The sequence below is a fragment of the Heptranchias perlo genome, chromosome 12 (assembly GCF_035084215.1).
Source record: "Heptranchias perlo isolate sHepPer1 chromosome 12, sHepPer1.hap1, whole genome shotgun sequence".
NCBI lineage: Eukaryota > Metazoa > Chordata > Chondrichthyes > Hexanchiformes > Hexanchidae > Heptranchias > Heptranchias perlo.
The window spans coordinates 8,179,799-8,199,932 of record NC_090336.1 but is presented as its reverse complement, the minus strand read 5'-3'; the positions used below and the strand labels follow the sequence as shown (position 1 = coordinate 8,199,932).

At 44.8% G+C, this 20,134-nt stretch overlaps 1 protein-coding gene across 3 annotated transcripts in view; it reads left to right on the top strand.

The window, feature by feature from the left end:
- LOC137327810 (tumor protein p53-inducible protein 11-like) overlaps positions 1 to 8,887 on the top strand; it is a 413,617-nt gene extending 404,730 nt beyond the window's left edge. For all 3 annotated transcript variants that reach the window (XM_067993630.1, XM_067993629.1, XM_067993628.1), the window contains one exon: positions 8,499 to 8,887. In XM_067993630.1, coding sequence (XP_067849731.1) covers positions 8,499 to 8,632 — 134 coding nt within the window. In that variant the 3' untranslated portion in view covers positions 8,633 to 8,887. The remainder of the gene's footprint in view (positions 1 to 8,498) is intronic.
- The last annotated feature ends 11,247 nt before the right edge of the window (positions 8,888 to 20,134 follow it).

Below are 20,134 nucleotides of genomic sequence, written 5' to 3'. Positions count from 1 at the left end.
CCAGGGTCCTCCTCCTCCGTCCTGGGCCCTCCTCCTCCTCCGCCCAGGGCCCTCCTCCTCCGTCCTGGGCCCTCCTCCTCCTCCGCCCAGGGCCCTCCTCCTCCGTCCTGTGTCTTCTCCCTCCGCCCAGGGTTTAGCTGCTCCTCCTGCTGCACAGTGTTTCCACTCTGGATGGTCAAATTGTGCGGTGTGTAGCAGACAGTTACAGTTATTGGAGACATTGTTGAGGATAGAGAGTAGGGCCAGACCGATCTGTTGGAAAACCTGGAACCTCTGGTCGCAGAATTCCAGCGGAGTGGTGAGCTTCACTGTATCTGTGTTCTTCATAACAGGGGCAGTAACCGGGCCAGGCAGTGAGCACCCTGGTCTCCTGCTGACCACCCATTCACTCTACCTGCTCCTGCTACAAAGTGAAGGTATTGTGACAGCTCCCAGGGTCCTGTACATCACCTTGATGGTTTGAGAACATGATGCACCGTCATCGCTAAATCAGCCCGACACGAGATGCGATTCAGTGCGGATATTCCCCGCTGGGAAAATATAATGAGGTTGGGGGAGAGGCTGGCCACGATCGGGTGGACCCAGCACTGACCTCGCTCAGTTATTGCAGAGTAACGTACGCAAAGCCATCTCGCCAACTCAGTGAAGAACAAGTCAGGGCCGTTCCTGCTGACACTGGACGGTGCTCCAGTCACTCATCACCTTCAGCTCTGTGATCACTTCTCATCTGTGCAGCACAAGGGAAACATCCAGGTGGTAGAGAAGGCTGATCGCAGAGCGTGAGGAGAGGATAGAGAAACTCGGACTCCTCGACCGCGAAGGGAGCCGAGTAAAGGGGAATCTTTTACAGGGTTATGAGAGTCCAAGTGGAAGAGAATCGGGTAATACTGAGTTTGATTTGAAGTTATACTGTGACCGGGGGAGAGGTGGCCATGGGTATACACTGGTAAAATGAAACTTCAGGATCTCACAGTATCACAGCAGGTACAGCACTGGAGGAGGCCATTCGACCCATCGTGCCTGTGACAGCTCTTTGAAAGAGCTATCCAATTAATCCCACTCCCCTGCTCTTTCCCAAAACCCTTTTAATTTTTTCCCTTCAAGTATTTATCCAGTTCCCTTTTGAAAGTCACTATTGAATCTGCTTCCACCACCCTTTCAGGCAGTGCATTCTAGATCACAATAACTCGCTGCTTAAAAAAATGTTTCATCATGTCTCTGGCTCTTTTGCCGATCACTTTAAATCTGGGTCCTCTGGTTACCGACCCCTCAGCCACTGGAAACAGTTTCTCCTTATTTACTCTGTCAAAACTATTCATGATTTTGAACACCTCTATCAAATCTCCTCTCAACCTTCTCTGCTCTAATGAGAACAGTCCCAGCTTCTCCAGTCTCTCCACATAACTGAAGTCACACGTCCCTGGTACCATTCTAGTAAATCTCCTCTGCATCCTCTCCAAGGCCTTGACATCCTTCCTAAAGTGCGGTGCCCAGAATTGGACACAATACTCCAGCTGAGGCATATTCAGTGTTTTAGAAAGGTTTAGCATAACCTCCTTGCTTTTGTACTCTATGCCTCTATTAATAAAGCCCAGGATCCCATATGCCTTCTTAACAGCCTTCTCAACTTGTCCTGCCATCTTCAAAGATTTGTGTACATACACCCCCAGGTCTCTCTGTTTCTGCGCTCCCTTTTAAAACTGTACCATTGAGTTTATATTGCCTCTCCTCAATCTTCCGATCAAAATGTATCACTTCACACTGCTCTGCGTTAAATTTCATCTGCCACGTGTCTGCCCATTTCAACAGTCTGTCTCTGTCCTCCTGAAGTCTGTTATTATCCTCCACGTTATTTACTACATTTCTGAGTTTCGTGTCCTTTGCAAACTTTGAAATTATGCCCTCTATCCCCAAGTCCAGGTCATTAATATATATCAGAAAGAGCAGTGGTCCTAATCATAGAGTGATTAATCCCTGGAATGGGCTTCTGAGTTACACAAACATTCTGGAGTCTTTCAAAAGACAGTTAGAGTCTGTGTTGGGGGAACCATAGGTTTTGAGGGAAGGATGAGCCAGATGGGCTGAATGGCCTCCCTCTTCACTTCTTTGTGAGGACCTGATGTAAATGTTGTAGTAGTGAAGTATGGCCATGGGGTGGCAGTGGTGCCCAATATTTCTTGGTTGCTCTGGGCAGACAGCCTGTGACCAACATAAAGCTTGAGATCCGTGAGCCTCGGTGGTGAAAATCGGAAGGCTATTTGGCTGCAGGGGGCATCACAGCAAGCCCACTCCTGCCTTGCCTGATGTCCACACGTAATCACATAAAAATTAGTCGCCGTAATTCATTGTGTGACCCGCTTTGAGGTGTTTCAGTTTGATCAGACGCTTTTATAAGTGTAAACAGAATTTACTGTTACTAAGTATAAACAGGACATTGCTGCAGGAGTTCCTCAGGGCAGTGTCCTAGGCCCAACCATCTTCAGCTGCTTCATCAATGACCTTCCCTCCATCATAAGGTCAGAAATGGGGATGTTCGCTGATGATTGCACAGTGTTCAGTTCCATTCGCAACCCCTCAGATAATGAAGCAGTCCGAGCCCGCATGCAGCAAGACCTGGACAACATCCAGGCTTGGGCTGATAATTGGCAAGTAACATTCGCGCCAGACAAGTGCCAGGCAATGACCATCTCCAACAAGAGAGAGTCTAACCACCTCCCCTTGACATTCAACGGCATTACCATCGCCGAATCCCCCACCATCAACATCCTGGGGGTCACCATTGACCAAAAACTTAACTGGACCAGCCATATAAATACTGTGCAGGTCAGAGGCTGGGTATTCTGCTGCGAGTGACTCACCTCCTGACTCCCCAAAGCCTTTCCACCATCTACAAGGCACAAGTCAGGAGTGTGATGGAATACTCTCCACTTGCCTGGATGAGTGCAGCTCCAACAACACTCAAGAAGCTCGACACCATCCAGGACAAAGCAGCCCGCTTGATTGGCACCCCATCCACCACCCTAAACATTCAATCCCTTCACCACCGGCGCACTGTGGCTGCAGTGTGTACCATCCACAGGATGCACTGCAGCAACTCGCCAAGGCTTCTTCGACAGCACCTCCCAAACCCGCGACCTCTACCACCTAGAAGGACAAGAGCAGCAGGTACATGGGAACAACACCACCTGCACATTCCCCTCCAAGTCACACACCATCCCGATTTGGAAATATATCGCCGTTCCTTCATCGTCGCTGGGTCAAAATCCTGCAACTCCCTTCCTAACAGCACTGTGGGAGAACCTTCACCACACGGACTGCAGCGGTTCAAGAAGGCGGCTCACCACCACCTTCTCAAGGGCAATTAGGGATGGGCAACAAATGCCGGCCTCGCCAGCGACGCCCACATCCCGTGAACTAATAAAAAAAAACACTTCTGTGTCAACCTGGATCATGAACTCAAAAGGCCCATTAGGGATGAACCCCCACCTTCTCCAGGAACATGCAGTATATTGCCTCCCACCCCACCCGAGGAGACCCCTCTTCGACTGTTCTAACATCTTAACACTCCCATCCCCCTCTATTCCTCACAAACCTAGCTTACCCCTCCCACTCATACCACACCCCAATACTCCCACCCCTTCCTACTACTCCCAAACGGCAGAACTCCAACAACAGCCTCCCAATCACCGGTGCCATGGATACCTCGAGCCCAGTCGTCCAATAGAGGACAGCCGCCTTAGTGTACTGACTGTGTGACCATAAGACCATAAGAGATAGGAGCAGGAGTAGGCCATTCGGCCCCTCGAGCCTGCTCTGCCATTTAATGAGATCATGGCTGATCTGATTTTTACCTCAACTCCACTTTCCCGCCTTTTCCCCATATCCTTTGACTCCCTTGCTGATCAAAAATTTGTCTAACTCAGCCTTGAATGGATTCAATGACTCAGCCTCCACAGCTTTTTGGGGTAAAGAATTTCAAAGATTCACAACCCTCTGGGAGAAGAAATTCCTCCTCATTTCCGTCTTAAACGGACGACCCCTTATTCTGAGACTATGCCCCCTAGTTTTAGATTCCCCCATGAGGGGTAACATCCTCTCAGCATCTACCCTATCAAGTCCCCTCAGAATCTTGTACGTTTCAATAAGATCTCCTCTCATTCTTCTAAACTCCAATGACTATAGACCCAACCTGTTCAATCTTTCCTCATAAGACAACCCTTCCATACCCGGAATCAACCTGGTGAACCTTCTCTGAACTGCCTCCAATGCAAGTATGTCCTTCCTTAAATAAGGGCACCAGAACTGTACGCAATACTCCTGGTGTGGTCTCACCAGCACCCTGTACTGTTGTAGCATGACTTCCCTGCTTTTATACTCCATCCCCCTAGAAATAAAGGTCAATATGATGTTTGCCTTCCAGATTACCTGCTGCACCTTTATGTTGACTTTTTATTTTTCATACACCCAGATCCCTCTGTACCACAGCATTTTGTAGTATTTCTCCATTCAAATAATATTTTGCTTTTTTAGTTTTCCTCCCAAAGTGGATGACTTCACATTTTCCCACATTATATTCCATCTGCCAAATTTTTGCCCATTCGCTTAACCTGTCAATATCCCTTTGCAGACACTTTGGGCCCGATTTTAGCACCCGCTACCAGGTGCGTTCTCGGCGGGGGGGCCCCGAAAATCCCGAAATCCAGGAGCGGGACCGGATCCCGCCTCAATCCCGCCCACTTCCGGGTTCCCCGATGACGTGCGGGGGTGCGTGCGCAGCCCCCGCTGGTGGGAATCCCGCAGGCAATTAAAGCCAACGGGATGCCACTTGAGTGTATTTACTTTGGTTGTTCAGGTCATTAACTGACCTGATTAAGGGACTGTGTGTGATTTTGGATAAACATGGGACTGTTTCACGCACTGGGGGAAACACTCCCAGCTCGAATGGATGTGTTGCAGCCGTCAGCCTGTGGCAGCTGCAAAGGTCCATTTGACAGGTGGGGGTGGGGGGAGGGAGACCCTCACCCATTGCAGGAGGCCGCTCTGTCACTTGGGACAAAGTTTGGCCTCCACCACCCTCCTCCTGACGGTCAAAGTCACCAACCTGCACACTTACCCCGGGGTCCAGAGTCATGTACCTACCTTGCGGACCCCCTCAGATGTACATCTTCCGGATGGGGGCCGCCGTAGCTGCAGTCATGACCTCCTCGGAGGGCGAACAGCATCACCAGCCTCGCCATCCACGCCGTCCACCTCTGACACGTGGAGCTCCACAACAGAGTGCTGTGACACATCCACCTGTACAGCAGGAGGGAGGGCTACTGCAGAGAGAGATGCGTCGCAGAGGGCACTTCCCTCGCCACAGGTTCCACAGACCGAGGCTCAGCTTCCTGGACCTCTCTGAGCAGCAGTGCACACGGAGGCTCAGAGTCACTCGACATGTAGTTGTGGACATGTGCAGCCTCTTTCATGCCGAGCTGCTCCCGGCTGGCCCGAGCACCATCTTCCTACCTGTCGCTGTCAAAGTCACCGCTGCCCTCAACAACTTCTCCTCCGCATCCTTCCTGGGTGCCACCGGGGACATACCCGATGTCTCTCAGTCGTCTGCGCAGAAGAGCCCTGCAAATACACCTACACCCACTCTGCAGTGACACAATGGGTGGCATCAGTGGTGGGTCCTCATAGTGATCCTCAGGAGAGGGCATTATTGCACAAACCGGACAGGATTCGCGAAGACATGGCAGTAGTGGTGCCAATAGAATGTGTGATGTGAGTTGTTCTGAAATTCAATATAAGTAAGAACCATGACAAACCCTCAGACACCCTTGTGCGTCCCCTTCATGCTCACGACACGTTTGCCTTACGCTGCCTACTGCACATATGTGATGCATGCCCTGTGGCTGCAGCACAGGTAGTGGCAGGTTGAGTGAGGCTGACTGTGAAAGAGATGCACGAGAGGGTGAGTATGAGATAGAGCCATGAGATTGTATGAGGATTGGGTTAAGTGGTAGTGGCAGGATGAGTACTGGTGAGGTGAGTAAGTGCAGGTAAGATGAGGATGAGCTTTGAGTGGGTGTGAGGGGTGATGTGACAGAGTAGTGTTGGCAGTGCCGAAGGAGATGTGGGGTGGGGGCAGTGATGTGGCAGACGGAGTGTAGGGGAAAGACTACGTGTTCTCACTGTGGCTGAGCTACTGAGGTCGTTGGAGCGCCTCCTGCACTGTATGCAGGTGGGCGATATGTTGGTGGCGCAGGTGACCTCCTCTGCCACCTCGAGCCAGGCCTTCCTGGTGGCAGAGGCAGGCCGCTTCCTCCCGCCCGCCGGGTGGAAGATCTCTGTCCTCCCCCTCCTCCTCACCCCATGTATTGATACCTGGAGTGAGGCATCATTAAACTGGGAGCAGCCTCCCCCCTGGGCTGCTCCACACTGTAATTTTTGCTATTTGTTGCAGCATCTGTCAGTGGAGGACTGCCCCTTTAAATGGAGGTCCTCCAGCTGACAGATCTTACTGTGCATGCGCAGCCCGCCCGATGCGCAGATCATCAGTGGGGAACCCGGAGGACAAGGTAAGTGGATCCAATTAGTGGGTTGCCTGCTACGATCGCGCGGGAAACCCACCCGCTGAATACCCGCACCCCTGGTAAAATCAAGCCCTTTGTGTCCTCATCGCACCTTGCTTTTCCACCTATCTTTGTATCATCAGCAAATTTGTCCACAAGACACTCTGTTCCTTCATCCAAGTCGTTGATATATATTGTAAATAATTGAGGCCCCAGCACTGAGCCCTCCGGCATCCCACTAGTTACAGATTGCTATTTTGAAAATGACCCTTTTATCCCAACTCTTTGTTTTCTGTTAGTTAGCCAATCCTCTATCCATGCCAGTATATTACCCCCAACACCATGAGCTCTTATCTTGTGCAATAATCTTTTATGTGGCACCTTATCGAATGCCTTTTGGAAATCCAAATATACTGCATCCATTGGTTCCCCTTTATCCACCCTGCCCGTTACTTCCTCAAAGAACTCTAATAAATTTGTCAGACACGATTTCCCCTTCATAAAACCATGTTGACTCTCCTTGATTGTATTTTGAGTCTCCAAATGTCCTGCTACTACTTCCTTAATAATGGATTCTAGCATTTTCCCAATGACAGATGTTAGGCTAACTGGTCTATAGTTATCTGCTTTCTGTCTCAATCCATTCTTGAATAGGGATATTACGTTTGTGGTTTTCCAATCCGCTGGGACCTTTCTAGAATCTAGTGAATTCTGGAAGATTACAACTAATGCATCCACTATCTCAGTAGCCACTTCCTTTAAGACCCTCGGATGCAAGCCATCAGGTCCAGGGGACTTGTCAGCCTTTAGACCCATTAGTTTACCTAGTACTTTTTCTCTAGTGATCGTGATTATTTTTAGTTCCCCTCCCCTTTGCCTCTTGATTTTCTATTATAATTGGTATGTTATTAGTGTCTTCTACTGTAAAGATAGATACAAAATATCTGTTCAATGCCTCTGCCATTTCCTTGTTTTCCATTATTATTTCCACAGTCTCATCCTCTAAGGGACCAATGTTTACTTTAGCTACCCTCTTCCTTTTTATAAACTTCTCGAAGCTTTTACTGTCAGTTTTTATATTTCTTGCTAGTTTGCTCTCATAATTTATTTTCTCCCTCTTTATTATTCTTTTAATCATCCTTTGCTGGTTTTTAAAGTTTTCCCAATCTTCGGGCTTACCAGTAATCTTTGCCATGTTGTATGCTTTTTCTTTTAACCAGATACCATCCTTGACTTCCTTAGTTAGCCATGGTTGGTTCACCCTTTTTGTGGCGTCTTTCCTCCTCACAGGGAAATATTTTTGTTGGGAGTCATAAAATATCTTTTTAAATGTTTGCCACTGCTTATCCACCATCATACCATCGAATCTGTTTACCCAGTCCAAGTTAACCAATTCCGCCCTCATTCCTTTGTAATTGCCCTTATTTAAGTTTAATACAATAGTTTCAGACCCAAGATCCTCGCTCTCAAACTGGATGTGAAATTCTATCATGTTATGATCACTGCTTCCCAAGGGATCCTTTACTTTGATCATTAATTAATCCTGTTTCGTTACCCATTACCAGATCCAAAATGGCCTGTTCCCTGGTTGGTTCCCTGACGTATTGGTCTAAGAAACAGTCCCGAATACACTCTATGAACTCCTCCTCGGGGCTACTTTTGCCAATTTGATTTGTCCAATCTATGTGAAAGTTAAAATCACCCATGATTATTGCATTACCTTTTTCACAAGCCCCCCTTATTTCCTGATTTATATGTTTGTTAGAAGATTCCCACTTTTTTTGTTCACAATTGCACGATGTACATCGTTTTTCAATGTGTCGTACAGTCACTTGTGTGTGACATCATTACATTGTCAGTGATTCGTGCTTGTCTGTCTCTCCTTCCACCCTAAAAAGCAAAGATTCCCCCTTTGCAATGAGACGTTTCTTTCTATTCCAGTTACGACCATCCCGCTGTTTGAAAGTGGAGCACTATCACAAGGAGCAACATTACTGCTGTCCAGCCGAGGGCTCTTCATCCTCATCAGTGTCTATTACTATTACCAAGTAGGTCGAAAGCCCAAGAAGGCGTGAGGAGCATGGCGGGCAGGTCTTTAGTTATTGGAGGGCTCCGGGTCAACGCCGCTGGAAAGTGACTGACTGTCCTCTGGAATATTTCTCTTTTTGTAATCCGCGCATCTTGTTCTATTTCTCTCGCTTAGCCTCGTGCCTTTCCAGCTCTGTTGTATTAAAATGATATTGTGTATCCCTGTCCCCGTGCATGTGCAGCAACAGTTTGACAATATTGGATTAATTACCTCAAGAATAATCAATAAATTTGTGACACAGCCTCTGTTGTCGAGTGTTTTATCATCGAAGCTGCACTCTCACCCCTGTGATGAGCACAGCAGGGATTGCGGGCCCGCCCTGCTGGATCGGACAAGCTCAGTCCCTCAGGACCTCGGGGAGACGTACAGAGGCTGCTAGATTTATTACAATCGACCCTCTGTTGCAGAGAATCCTTTTGGGGTGAATTTGGGCTCTCCAGCGATTCCGTGGTTCTTCTACCAAAGTTGCGGGGGACGAATCCCTCACGGAAATTCTTCCCTCCTCAAACCCCAGAACAAAATCCCGAGCAATGAGTGAGCAGAGCAGCCCTGGTGCGTGAGATTTATCATCCGGTGCCGGCCTGTCTCAGGCTGTACCAGGTCTCTCAATTAGATTGAAGAGAGAAATCCAGAAGGTTGTTTGCAGTAATGAGAGTGGGACTACAGGAAACCATGGAGACAAGTGTTTCAGATGGAATATAATGTGGGGAAATGTGAGGTTATTCACTTTGGGAGGAAGAATAGAAAAACAGAATATTTTTTAAATGGTGAGAAACTATTAAATGTTGGTGTTCAGAGATATTCATACAAGATACACAAAAAGTTAGCATACAGGTACAGCAAGCAATTAGGAAGGCAAATGGCATGTTGGCCTTTATTGCAATGGGGTTAGAGTACAAGAGTAAGGAACTCTTGCTACAATTGTACAGGACTTTGGTGAGACCTCACCTAGAGTACTGTGTAAAGTTTTGGTCTCTTTACCCAAGGAAAGATATACTTACCTTAGAGGTGGTGCAACAAAGGTTCACTAGATTAATTCCTGGGAGGAGAGGGTTGTCCTATGAGGAGAGATTGAGTAGAATGGGCCTGTACTCTCTGGAGTTTAGAAGAATGAGAGGTGATCTCATTGAAAGGTACAAGATTCTGAGGGGGCTTGACAGGGTAGATGCTGAGAGGCTGTTTCACCTCCTGGCTGGAGAGTCTAGAACTAGAGGGCATAGTCGCAGGATAAGGGATCGGCCATTTAAGACTGAGATGAGCAGGAATTTCTTCACTCGGAGGGTTGTGAATCTTTGGAATTCTCTACCCCAGAGGGCTGTGGATGCTCAGTCATTGAGTATATTCAAGGCTGAGATCGATAGATTTTTGGACTCTCGGGGAATCAAGGGATATGGGGATCGGGCGGGAAAGTGGAGTTGAGGTCGAAGATCAGCCATGATCTGATTGAATGGCGGAGGAGGCTCGAGGGGCCGTGTGGCCTACTCCTGCTCCTATTTCTTATGTTTCCTTCACCTCAGTCCCAAGTGCACTCTGTGATTCCCCAATAAAACCCGGAGCAGCAACCTAAACCCAGCATGGAGGCATGTCTTTCATTGTATACTCATCCCTTCGGTCTCAGGACACCGACCACAGCAGACGCTGACACTGTTGTGCGGTAGGGATGTTGAGAAAGATTCAGACAGTTACCGTGGGAAGGGAGAGGGGGGGGATGATAAGGAGCAGCAGTCACTGTCCTCACTTACCCAGAGAAAGTGGTTAGTGAGCAGAGCTGGTGGAGATCTGGAAAATAGGTTCGAGCAAGGAGAAGCTCAGGGAAGAAAATAAGTTAGGAAAAAGGAGACGGTTATTTGTAGCGTTTATATCACATAGAAGGAGACAGAGTATTAATAAAAATAATTGTGTGTTCCCTTTAATCCCTTTTTATCCGACAAAACTCGCAAAACCAGTTATTTTTTCTGACGAGCTTTGCTCCATTTCTTGGACAAATCCCAGACCCAGCCTGAGGCCTACAAGCTGCGAGTGTCTCTTTCGTGCACTTTGAAAATGGAGAATCTGTTGGTGAAATTTCTTTTGCACAATTGTATCAATTCTGAGGTTTACGATTTTCTAGTTGCGGTGAAATCGGCCTCAGATGAACATCCTCAAAAATAATTCACTAAACCCATCCGGACATCAGCACGTTTCCCGTGGGCTGTCGAGATCAGTGCTCCCAGAATGTGCTGGAGTGAGACGGGTATAACTCTGCAGGTATACTGAGAGGAAGGAATACAACAATACTGCAGGTATACTGAGAGGAGGAGTACAACAATACTGCAGGTATACTGAGAGGAGGAGATCTACAATACTGCAGGTATACTGAGAGGAGGAGTACAACAATACTGCAGGTATACTGAGAGGAGGAGATCTACAATACTGCAGGTATACTGAGAGGAGGAGATCTACAATACTGCAGGTATACTAAGAGGAAGGAGTACAACAATACAGCAGGTATACTGAAAGGAGGAGATCTACAATACTGCAGGTATACTGAGAGGAGGAGATCTACAATACTGCAGGTATACTAAGAGGAAGGAGTACAACAATACTGCAGGTATACTAAGAGGAGGAGATCTACAATACTGCAGGTATACTGAGAGGAGGAGTACAACAATACAGCAGGTATACTGAGAGGAGGAGATCTACAATACTGCAGGTATACTAAGAGGAAGGAGTACAACAATACTGCAGGTATACTGAGAGGAGGAGTACAACAATACTACAGGTATACTAAGAGGAAGGAGTACAACAATACTGCAGGTATACTAAGAGGAAGGAGTACAACAATACTGCAGGTATACTGAGAGGAGGAGATCTACAATACTGCAGGTATACTGAGAGGAGGAGATCTACAATACTGCAGGTATACTAAGAGGAAGGAGTACAACAATACAGCAGGTATACTGAGAGGAGGAGATCTACAATACTGCAGGTATACTGAGAGGAGGAGTACAACAATACAGCAGGTATACTGAGAGGAGGAGATCTACAATACTGCAGGTATACTAAGAGGAAGGAGTACAACAATACTGCAGGTATACTGAGAGGAGGAGTACAACAATACTACAGGTATACTAAGAGGAAGGAGTACAACAATACTGCAGGTATACTAAGAGGAAGGAGTACAACAATACTGCAGGTATACTGAGAGGAGGAGTACAACAATACTGCAGGTATACTGAGAGGAGGAGTACAACAATACTACAGGTATACTAAGAGGAAGGAGTACAACAATACTGCAGGTATACTGAGAGGAAGGAGTACAACAATACTGCAGGTATACTGAGAGGAGGAGTACAACAATACTGCAGGTATACTGAGAGGAAAGAGTACAACAATACTGCAGGTATACTGAGAGGAGGAGTACAACAATACTGCAGGTATACTGAGAGGAAAGAGTACAACAATACTACAGGTATACTAAGAGGAAGGAGTACAACAATACTGCAGGTATACTAAGAGGAAGGAGTACAACAATACTGCAGGTATACTGAGAGGAGGAGTACAACAATACTGCAGGTATACTGAGAGGAAAGAGTACAACAATACTGCAGGTATACTGAGAGGAGGAGTACAACAATACTGCAGGTATACTGAGAGGAAAGAGTACAACAATACTACAGGTATACTAAGAGGAGGAGTACAACAATACTACAGGTATACTAAGAGGAAGGAGTACAACAATACTGCAGGTATACTGAGAGGAGGAATTCTGCAATACTGCTTGTATACTCAGTGGAGGAGTTCTACTCTATCAAATCTCCTCTCAATCTTCTCTGTCCCAAGGAGAACAACCCCAGCTTCTCCAGTCTATCCACGTAATTTAAGTCCCTCATCCCTGGAATCATTCTAGTAAATCTCCTCTGCACCCTCTCTAAGGCCTTCGCATCTTTCCTAAACTGTGGTGCCTAGGACTGGACACAATACTCCAGTTGTGGCCAAACCAGTGTTTTATAAAGGTTCACCATGACTTCCCTGCTTTTGTATTCTATGCCTCTATTTATAAAGCCCAGGACCCCGTATGCTTTTTTAATTGCTTTCTCTACCTGCCCTGCCACCTTCAACAATTTGTGCACATATACCCCCAGATCCCTCTATTCCTCCACCCCTTTTAGAATTGTGCCCTCTAGTTTAAATTGCCTCTCCTCATTTTTCCTATCAAAATGCATCACCTCACATCTGCCACGTGTCTGCCCATTCCACCAGCCTGTCTATATCCTCATGAAGTCTATTACTATCCTCCTCACTGTTTACTACACTTCCAAGTTTTGTGTCATCTGCAAATTATGAAATTGTGCCCTGTACACCCAAGTCCAAGTCATTCATATATATCAAGAAAAGCAGTGGTCCCAGCACCGATCCCTGGGGAACACCACTGTGCACCTCCCTCCAGTCCGAAAAACAATCGTTCACCACTACTCTCTGTTTCCTGTCACTTAGCTAATTCTGTATCCATGTTGCTACTGCCCCCTTTATTCCATTGGCCATAGTCTTAATAGCAAGCCTACCATGTGGCACTTTATCAAATGCCTTTTGAAAGTCCATATACACCACATCAACTGCATTGCCCCCATCTACCCTCTCTGTTACCTCATCAAAAAACTCTATCAAGTTGGTTAAACACGATTTGCCTTTAACAAATCCGTGCTGACTTTCCCTAATCAATCCACACTCGTCCAAGAGACTGTTAATTCTGTCCCGGATTATCATTTCTAAAAGTTTCCCCACCACCGAGGTTAAACTGACTGGCCTATAGTTGCTGGGTTTATCCTTACACCCTTTTTTTGAACAAGGGTGTAACATTTGCAATTCTCCAGTCCTCTGGCACCACTCCCGTATCTAAGGATGTCTGGACGATGTCATTTAGGGGAGGAGTTCCACAATACAGCAGGTATACTGAGGGAAGCCATTCTGTAATACGGCAGGTATACTGAGACAGGCAGTTCAACAATACTGCAGGTATACTTGGGAGCAGTTCTACAATTGGGCAGGTACACTGAGGGGAGGAGTTGTACAATACTACAGGTATACTGAGGGGAGTAGTTCTGTAATACTGCAGGTATATTGAGTGGTAGAGTTTTACAATACTGCAGGTATACTGAGAAGAGCAGTTCTACAATACTGCAGGTATACTGAATGGAGAAGTTCTACAATACTGCAGGTATACAGAGGACAGGAATACTACAGTACTGTGGGCATTATGAGGGGAGGAGTTCAAGAATACTCCAGGTATACTGAAGGGAGGAGTTGTACAATACTGCAGGTATATTGAGGAGAGCAGTTCTACAATACTGCAGGTATATTGAGGAGAGCAGTTCTACAATACTGCAGGTCTGCAGGTATACTGTAAGGAATAGTTCTACAATACTGCAGGTTTAACGAGAGGAGGATTTCTACAATACTACAGGTATTCTGAGAGTAGAAGTTCTAGAATACTGTAGGTATATTTAGGGAAGGGGTTCTACATTAGGTATGTACACTGAATGGAGGAGCTCTGCAATACTGCAGGTATACTGAGGGAAGGAGTTCGACAATATTACAGGTATATTTAGGGGAGGAGTTCTACATTAGTGCAGGTAATCTGAGGAGAGGGGGTCCAGAATGCTGCAGGTATACTGAGGGGTGGATTTCTACAATACTGGAGATATACTGAGGGGATGTGTTCTTCAATACTGCAGGTGTCCTGAGAGGAGGGGGTTCTACAATACTGCAGGTACACTGAGGGGAGGAGTTCTATCAAATTACAGGTATACTGAAAGGTGTTCGACAATACTGTAGGTATACTGAGGGAAGGAGTTCTTCAATACTGCAGGTATACTGAGGAATGGAGTTCGACAATACTGTAGGTATACTGAGGAATGGAGTTCCACAATACTGTAGGTATACTGAGGAATGGAGTTCTACAATACTGTAGGTATACTGAGGAATGGAGTTCCACAATACTGTAAGTATACTGAGGAATGGAGTTCTACAATACTGTAGGTATACTGAGGAATGGAGTTCCACAATACTGTAGGTATACTGAGGAATGGAGTTCTACAATACTGTAGGTATACTGAGGAATGGAGTTCCACAATACTGTAGGTATACTGAGGAATGGAGTTCCACAATACTGTAGGTATACTGAGGAATGGAGTTCCACAATACTGTAGGTATACTGAGGAATGGAGTTCTACAATACTGTAGGTATACTGAGGAATGGAGTTCCACAATACTGTAGGTATACTGAGGAATGGAGTTCCACAATACTGTAGGTATACTGAGGAATGGAGTTCCACAATACTGTAGGTATACTGAGGAATGGAGTTCCACAATACTGTAGGTATACTGAGGAATGGAGTTCCACAATATTGTAGGTATACTGAGGAATGGAGTTCCACAATATTGCAGGTATACTGAGGAATGGAGTTCTACAATACTGTAGGTATACTGAGGAATGGAGTTCTACAATACTGTAGGTATACTGAGGAATGGAGTTCCACAATACTGTAGGTATACTGAGGAATGGAGTTCCACAATACTGTAGGTATACTGAGGAATGGAGTTCTACAATACTGTAGGTATACTGAGGAATGGAGTTCCACAATACTGTAGGTATACTGAGGAATGGAGTTCCACAATATTGTAGGTATACTGAGGAATGGAGTTCTACAATACTGTAGGTATACTGAGGAATGGAGTTCCACAATACTGTAGGTATACTGAGGAATGGAGTTCTACAATACTGTAGGTATACTGAGGAATGGAGTTCCACAATACTGTAGGTATACTGAGGAATGGAGTTCTACAATACTGTAGGTATACTGAGGAATGGAGTTCCACAACACTGTAGGTATACTGAGGAATGGAGTTCTACAATACTGTAGGTATACTGAGGAATGGAGTTCTACAATACTGCAGGTATACTGAGGAATGGAGTTCCACAATACTGTAGGTATACTGAGGAATGGAGTTCTACAATATTGTAGGTATACTGAGGAATGGAGTTCCACAATATTGTAGGTATACTGAGGAATGGAGATCCACAATACTGTAGGTATACTGAGGAATGGAGTTCCACATTTCTGTAGGTATACTGAGGAATGGAGTTCTACAATACTGTAGGTATACTGAGGAATGGAGTTCTACAATATTGTAGGTATACTGAGGAATGGAGTTCCACAATACTGTAGGTATACTGAGGAATGGAGTTCTACAATACTGTAGGTATACTGAGGAATGGAGTTCTACAATACTGTAGGTATACTGAGGAATGGAGTTCTACAATACTGTAGGTATACTGAGGAATGGAGTTCTACAATACTGTAGGTATACTGAGGAATGCAGTTCCACAATAGTGTAGGTATACTGAGGAATGGAGTTCTACAATACTGTAGGTATACTGAGGAATGGAGTTCTACAATACTGTAGGTATACTGAGGAATGGAGTTCCACAATACTGTAGGTATACTGAGGAATGGAGTTCCACAATACTGTAGGTATACTGAGGAATGGAGTTCCACAATACTGTATGTATACTGAGGAATGGAGTTCCACAATACTGTAGGTATACTGAGGAATGGAGTTCTACAATACTGTAGGTATACTGAGGAATGGAGTTCCACAATACTGTAGGTATACTGAGGAATGGAGTTCTAGAATACTGTAGGTATACTGAGGAATGGAGTTCTAGAATACTGTAGGTATACTGAGGAATAGAGTTCTACAATACTGTAGGTATACTGAGGAATGGAGTTCTACAATACTGTAGGTATACTGAGGAATGGAGTTCTACAATACTGCAGGTATACTGAGGAATGGAGTTCCACAATACTGTAGGTATACTGAGGAATGGAGTTCTACAATATTGTAGGTATACTGAGGAATGGAGTTCCACAATACTGTAGGTATACTGAGGAATGGAGTTCCACAATACTGTAGGTATACTGAGGAATGGAGTTCTAGAATACTGTAGGTATACTGAGGAATGGAGTTCCACAATACTGTAGGTATACTGAGGAATGGAGTTCCACAATACTGTAGGTATACTGAGGAATGGAGTTCCACAATATTGTAGGTATACTGAGGAATGGAGTTCTACAATACTGTAGGTATACTGAGGAATGGAGTTCCACAATACTGTAGGTATACTGAGGAATGGAGTTCTACAATACTGTAGGTATACTGAGGAATGGAGTTCCACAATACTGTAGGTATACTGAGGAATGGAGTTCTACAATACTGTAGGTATACTGAGGAATGGAGTTCCACAACACTGTAGGTATACTGAGGAATGGAGTTCCACAATACTGTAGGTATACTGAGGAATGGAGTTCCACAATACTGTAGGTATACTGAGGAATGGAGTTCTAGAATACTGTAGGTATACTGAGGAATGGAGTTCCACAATACTGTAGGTATACTGAGGAATGGAGTTCCACAATACTGTAGGTATACTGAGGAATGGAGTTCCACAATATTGTAGGTATACTGAGGAATGGAGTTCTACAATACTGTAGGTATACTGAGGAATGGAGTTCCACAATACTGTAGGTATACTGAGGAATGGAGTTCTACAATACTGTAGGTATACTGAGGAATGGAGTTCCACAATACTGTAGGTATACTGAGGAATGGAGTTCTACAATACTGTAGGTATACTGAGGAATGGAGTTCCACAACACTGTAGGTATACTGAGGAATGGAGTTCTACAATACTGTAGGTATACTGAGGAATGGAGTTCTACAATACTGTAGGTATACTGAGGAATGGAGTTCTACAATACTGCAGGTATACTGAGGAATGGAGTTCCACAATACTGTAGGTATACTGAGGAATGGAGTTCTACAATATTGTAGGTATACTGAGGAATGGAGTTCTACAATATTGTAGGTATACTGAGGAATGGAGTTCCACAATACTGTAGGTATACTGAGGAATGGAGTTCTACAATACTGTAGGTATACTGAGGAATGGAGTTCCACAATACTGTAGGTATACTGAGGAATGGAGTTCTACAATACTGTAGGTATACTGAGGAATGGAGTTCTACAATACTGTAGGTATACTGAGGAATGGAGTTCTACAATATTGTAGGTATACTGAGGAATGGAGTTCTACAATACTGTAGGTATACTGAGGAATGGAGTTCCACAATACTGTCGGTATACTGAGGAATGGAGTTCCACAATACTGTAGGTATACTGAGGAATGGAGTTCTACAATACTGCAGGTATACTGAGGAATGGAGTTCCACAATACTGTAGGTATACTGAGGAATGGAGTTCCACAATACTGTAGGTATACTGAGGAATGGAGTTCCACAATACTGCAGGGATACTGAGGAATGGAGTTCCACAATACTGTAGGTATACTGAGCAATGGAGTTCTACAATACTGTAGGTATACTGAGGAATGGAGTTCCACAATACTGTAGGTATACTGAGGAATGCAGTTCCACAATACTGTAGGTATACTGAGGAATGGAGTTCTACAATACTGTAGGTATACTGAGGAATGGAGTTCCACAATACTGTAGGTATACTGAGGAATGGAGTTCCACAATACTGTAGGTATACTGAGGAATGGAGTTCCACAATACTGTAGGTATACTGAGGAATGCAGTTCCACAATACTGTAGGTATACTGAGGAATGGAGTTCTACAATACTGTAGGTATACTGAGGAATGGAGTTCCACAATACTGTAGGTATACTGAGGAATGGAGTTCCACAATACTGTAGGTATACTGAGGAATGGAGTTCCACAATACTGTAGGTATACTGAGGAATGGAGTTCCACAATACTGTATGTATACTGAGGAATGGAGTTCCACAATACTGTAGGTATACTGAGGAATGGAGTTCTACAATACTGTAGGTATACTGAGGAATGGAGTTCCACAATACTGTAGGTATACTGAGGAATGGAGTTCTAGAATACTGTAGGTATACTGAGGAATGGAGTTCTAGAATACTGTAGGTATACTGAGGAATAGAGTTCTACAATACTGTAGGTATACTGAGGAATGGAGTTCTACAATACTGTAGGTATACTGAGGAATGGAGTTCTACAATACTGCAGGTATACTGAGGAATGGAGTTCCACAATACTGTAGGTATACTGAGGAATGGAGTTCTACAATATTGTTGGTATACTGAGGAATGGAGTTCCACAATACTGTAGGTATACTGAGGAATGGAGTTCCACAATACTGTAGGTATACTGAGGAATGGAGTTCTACAATACTGTAGGTATACTGAGGAATGGAGTTCTACAATATTGTAGGTATACTGAGGAATGGAGTTCCACAATACTGTAGGTATACTGAGGAATGGAGTTCTACAATACTGTAGGTATACTGAGGAATGGAGTTCTACAATACTGTAGGTATACTGAGGAATGGAGTTCCACAATACTGTAGGTATACTGAGGAATGGAGTTCTACAATACTGTAGGTATACTGAGGAATGGAGTTCTACAATACTGTAGGTATACTGAGGAAGGGAGTTCTACAATACTGTAGGTATACTGAGGAATGGAGTTCTACAATACTGTAGGTATACTGAGGAATGGAGTTCTACAATACTGTAGGTATACTGAGGAATGGAGTTCCACAATATTGTAGGTATACTGAGGAATGGAGTTCTACAATACTGTCGGTATACTGAGGAATGGAGTTCGACAATACTCTAGGTATACTGAGGAATGGAGTTCCACAATACTGTAGGTATACTGAGGAATGGAGTTCCACAATACTGTAGGTATACTGAGGAATGGAGTTCTACAATACTGTAGGTATACTGAGGAATGGAGTTCCACAATACTGTAGGTATACTGAGGAATGGAGTTCCACAATACTGTAGGTATACTGAGGAATGGAGTTCTACAATACTGTAGGTATACTGAGGAATGGAGTTCTACAATATTGCAGGTATACTGAGGAATGGAGTTCTACAATACTGTAGGTATACTGAGGAATGGATTTCCACAATACTGTAGGTATACTGAGGAATGGAGTTCCACAATACTGTAGGTATACTGAGGAATGGAGTTCTACAATACTGTAGGTATACTGAGGAATGGAGTTCTACAATACTGTAGGTATACTGAGGAATGGAGTTCTACAATACTGTAGGTATACTGAGGAATGGAGTTCCACAATACTGTAGGTATACTGAGGAATGGAGTTCTACAATACTGTAGGTATACTGAGGAATGGAGTTCCACAATACTGTAGGTATGCTGAGGAATGGAGTTCTACAATACTGTAGGTATACTGAGGAATGGAGTTCCACAATACTGTAGGTATACTGAGGAATGGAGTTCTACAATACTGTAGGTATACTGAGAAATGGAGTTCCACAATACTGTAGGTATACTGAGGAATGGAGTTCCACAATACTGTAGGTATACTGAGGAATGGAGTTCTACAATACTGTAGGTATACTGAGGAATGGAGTTCCACAATACT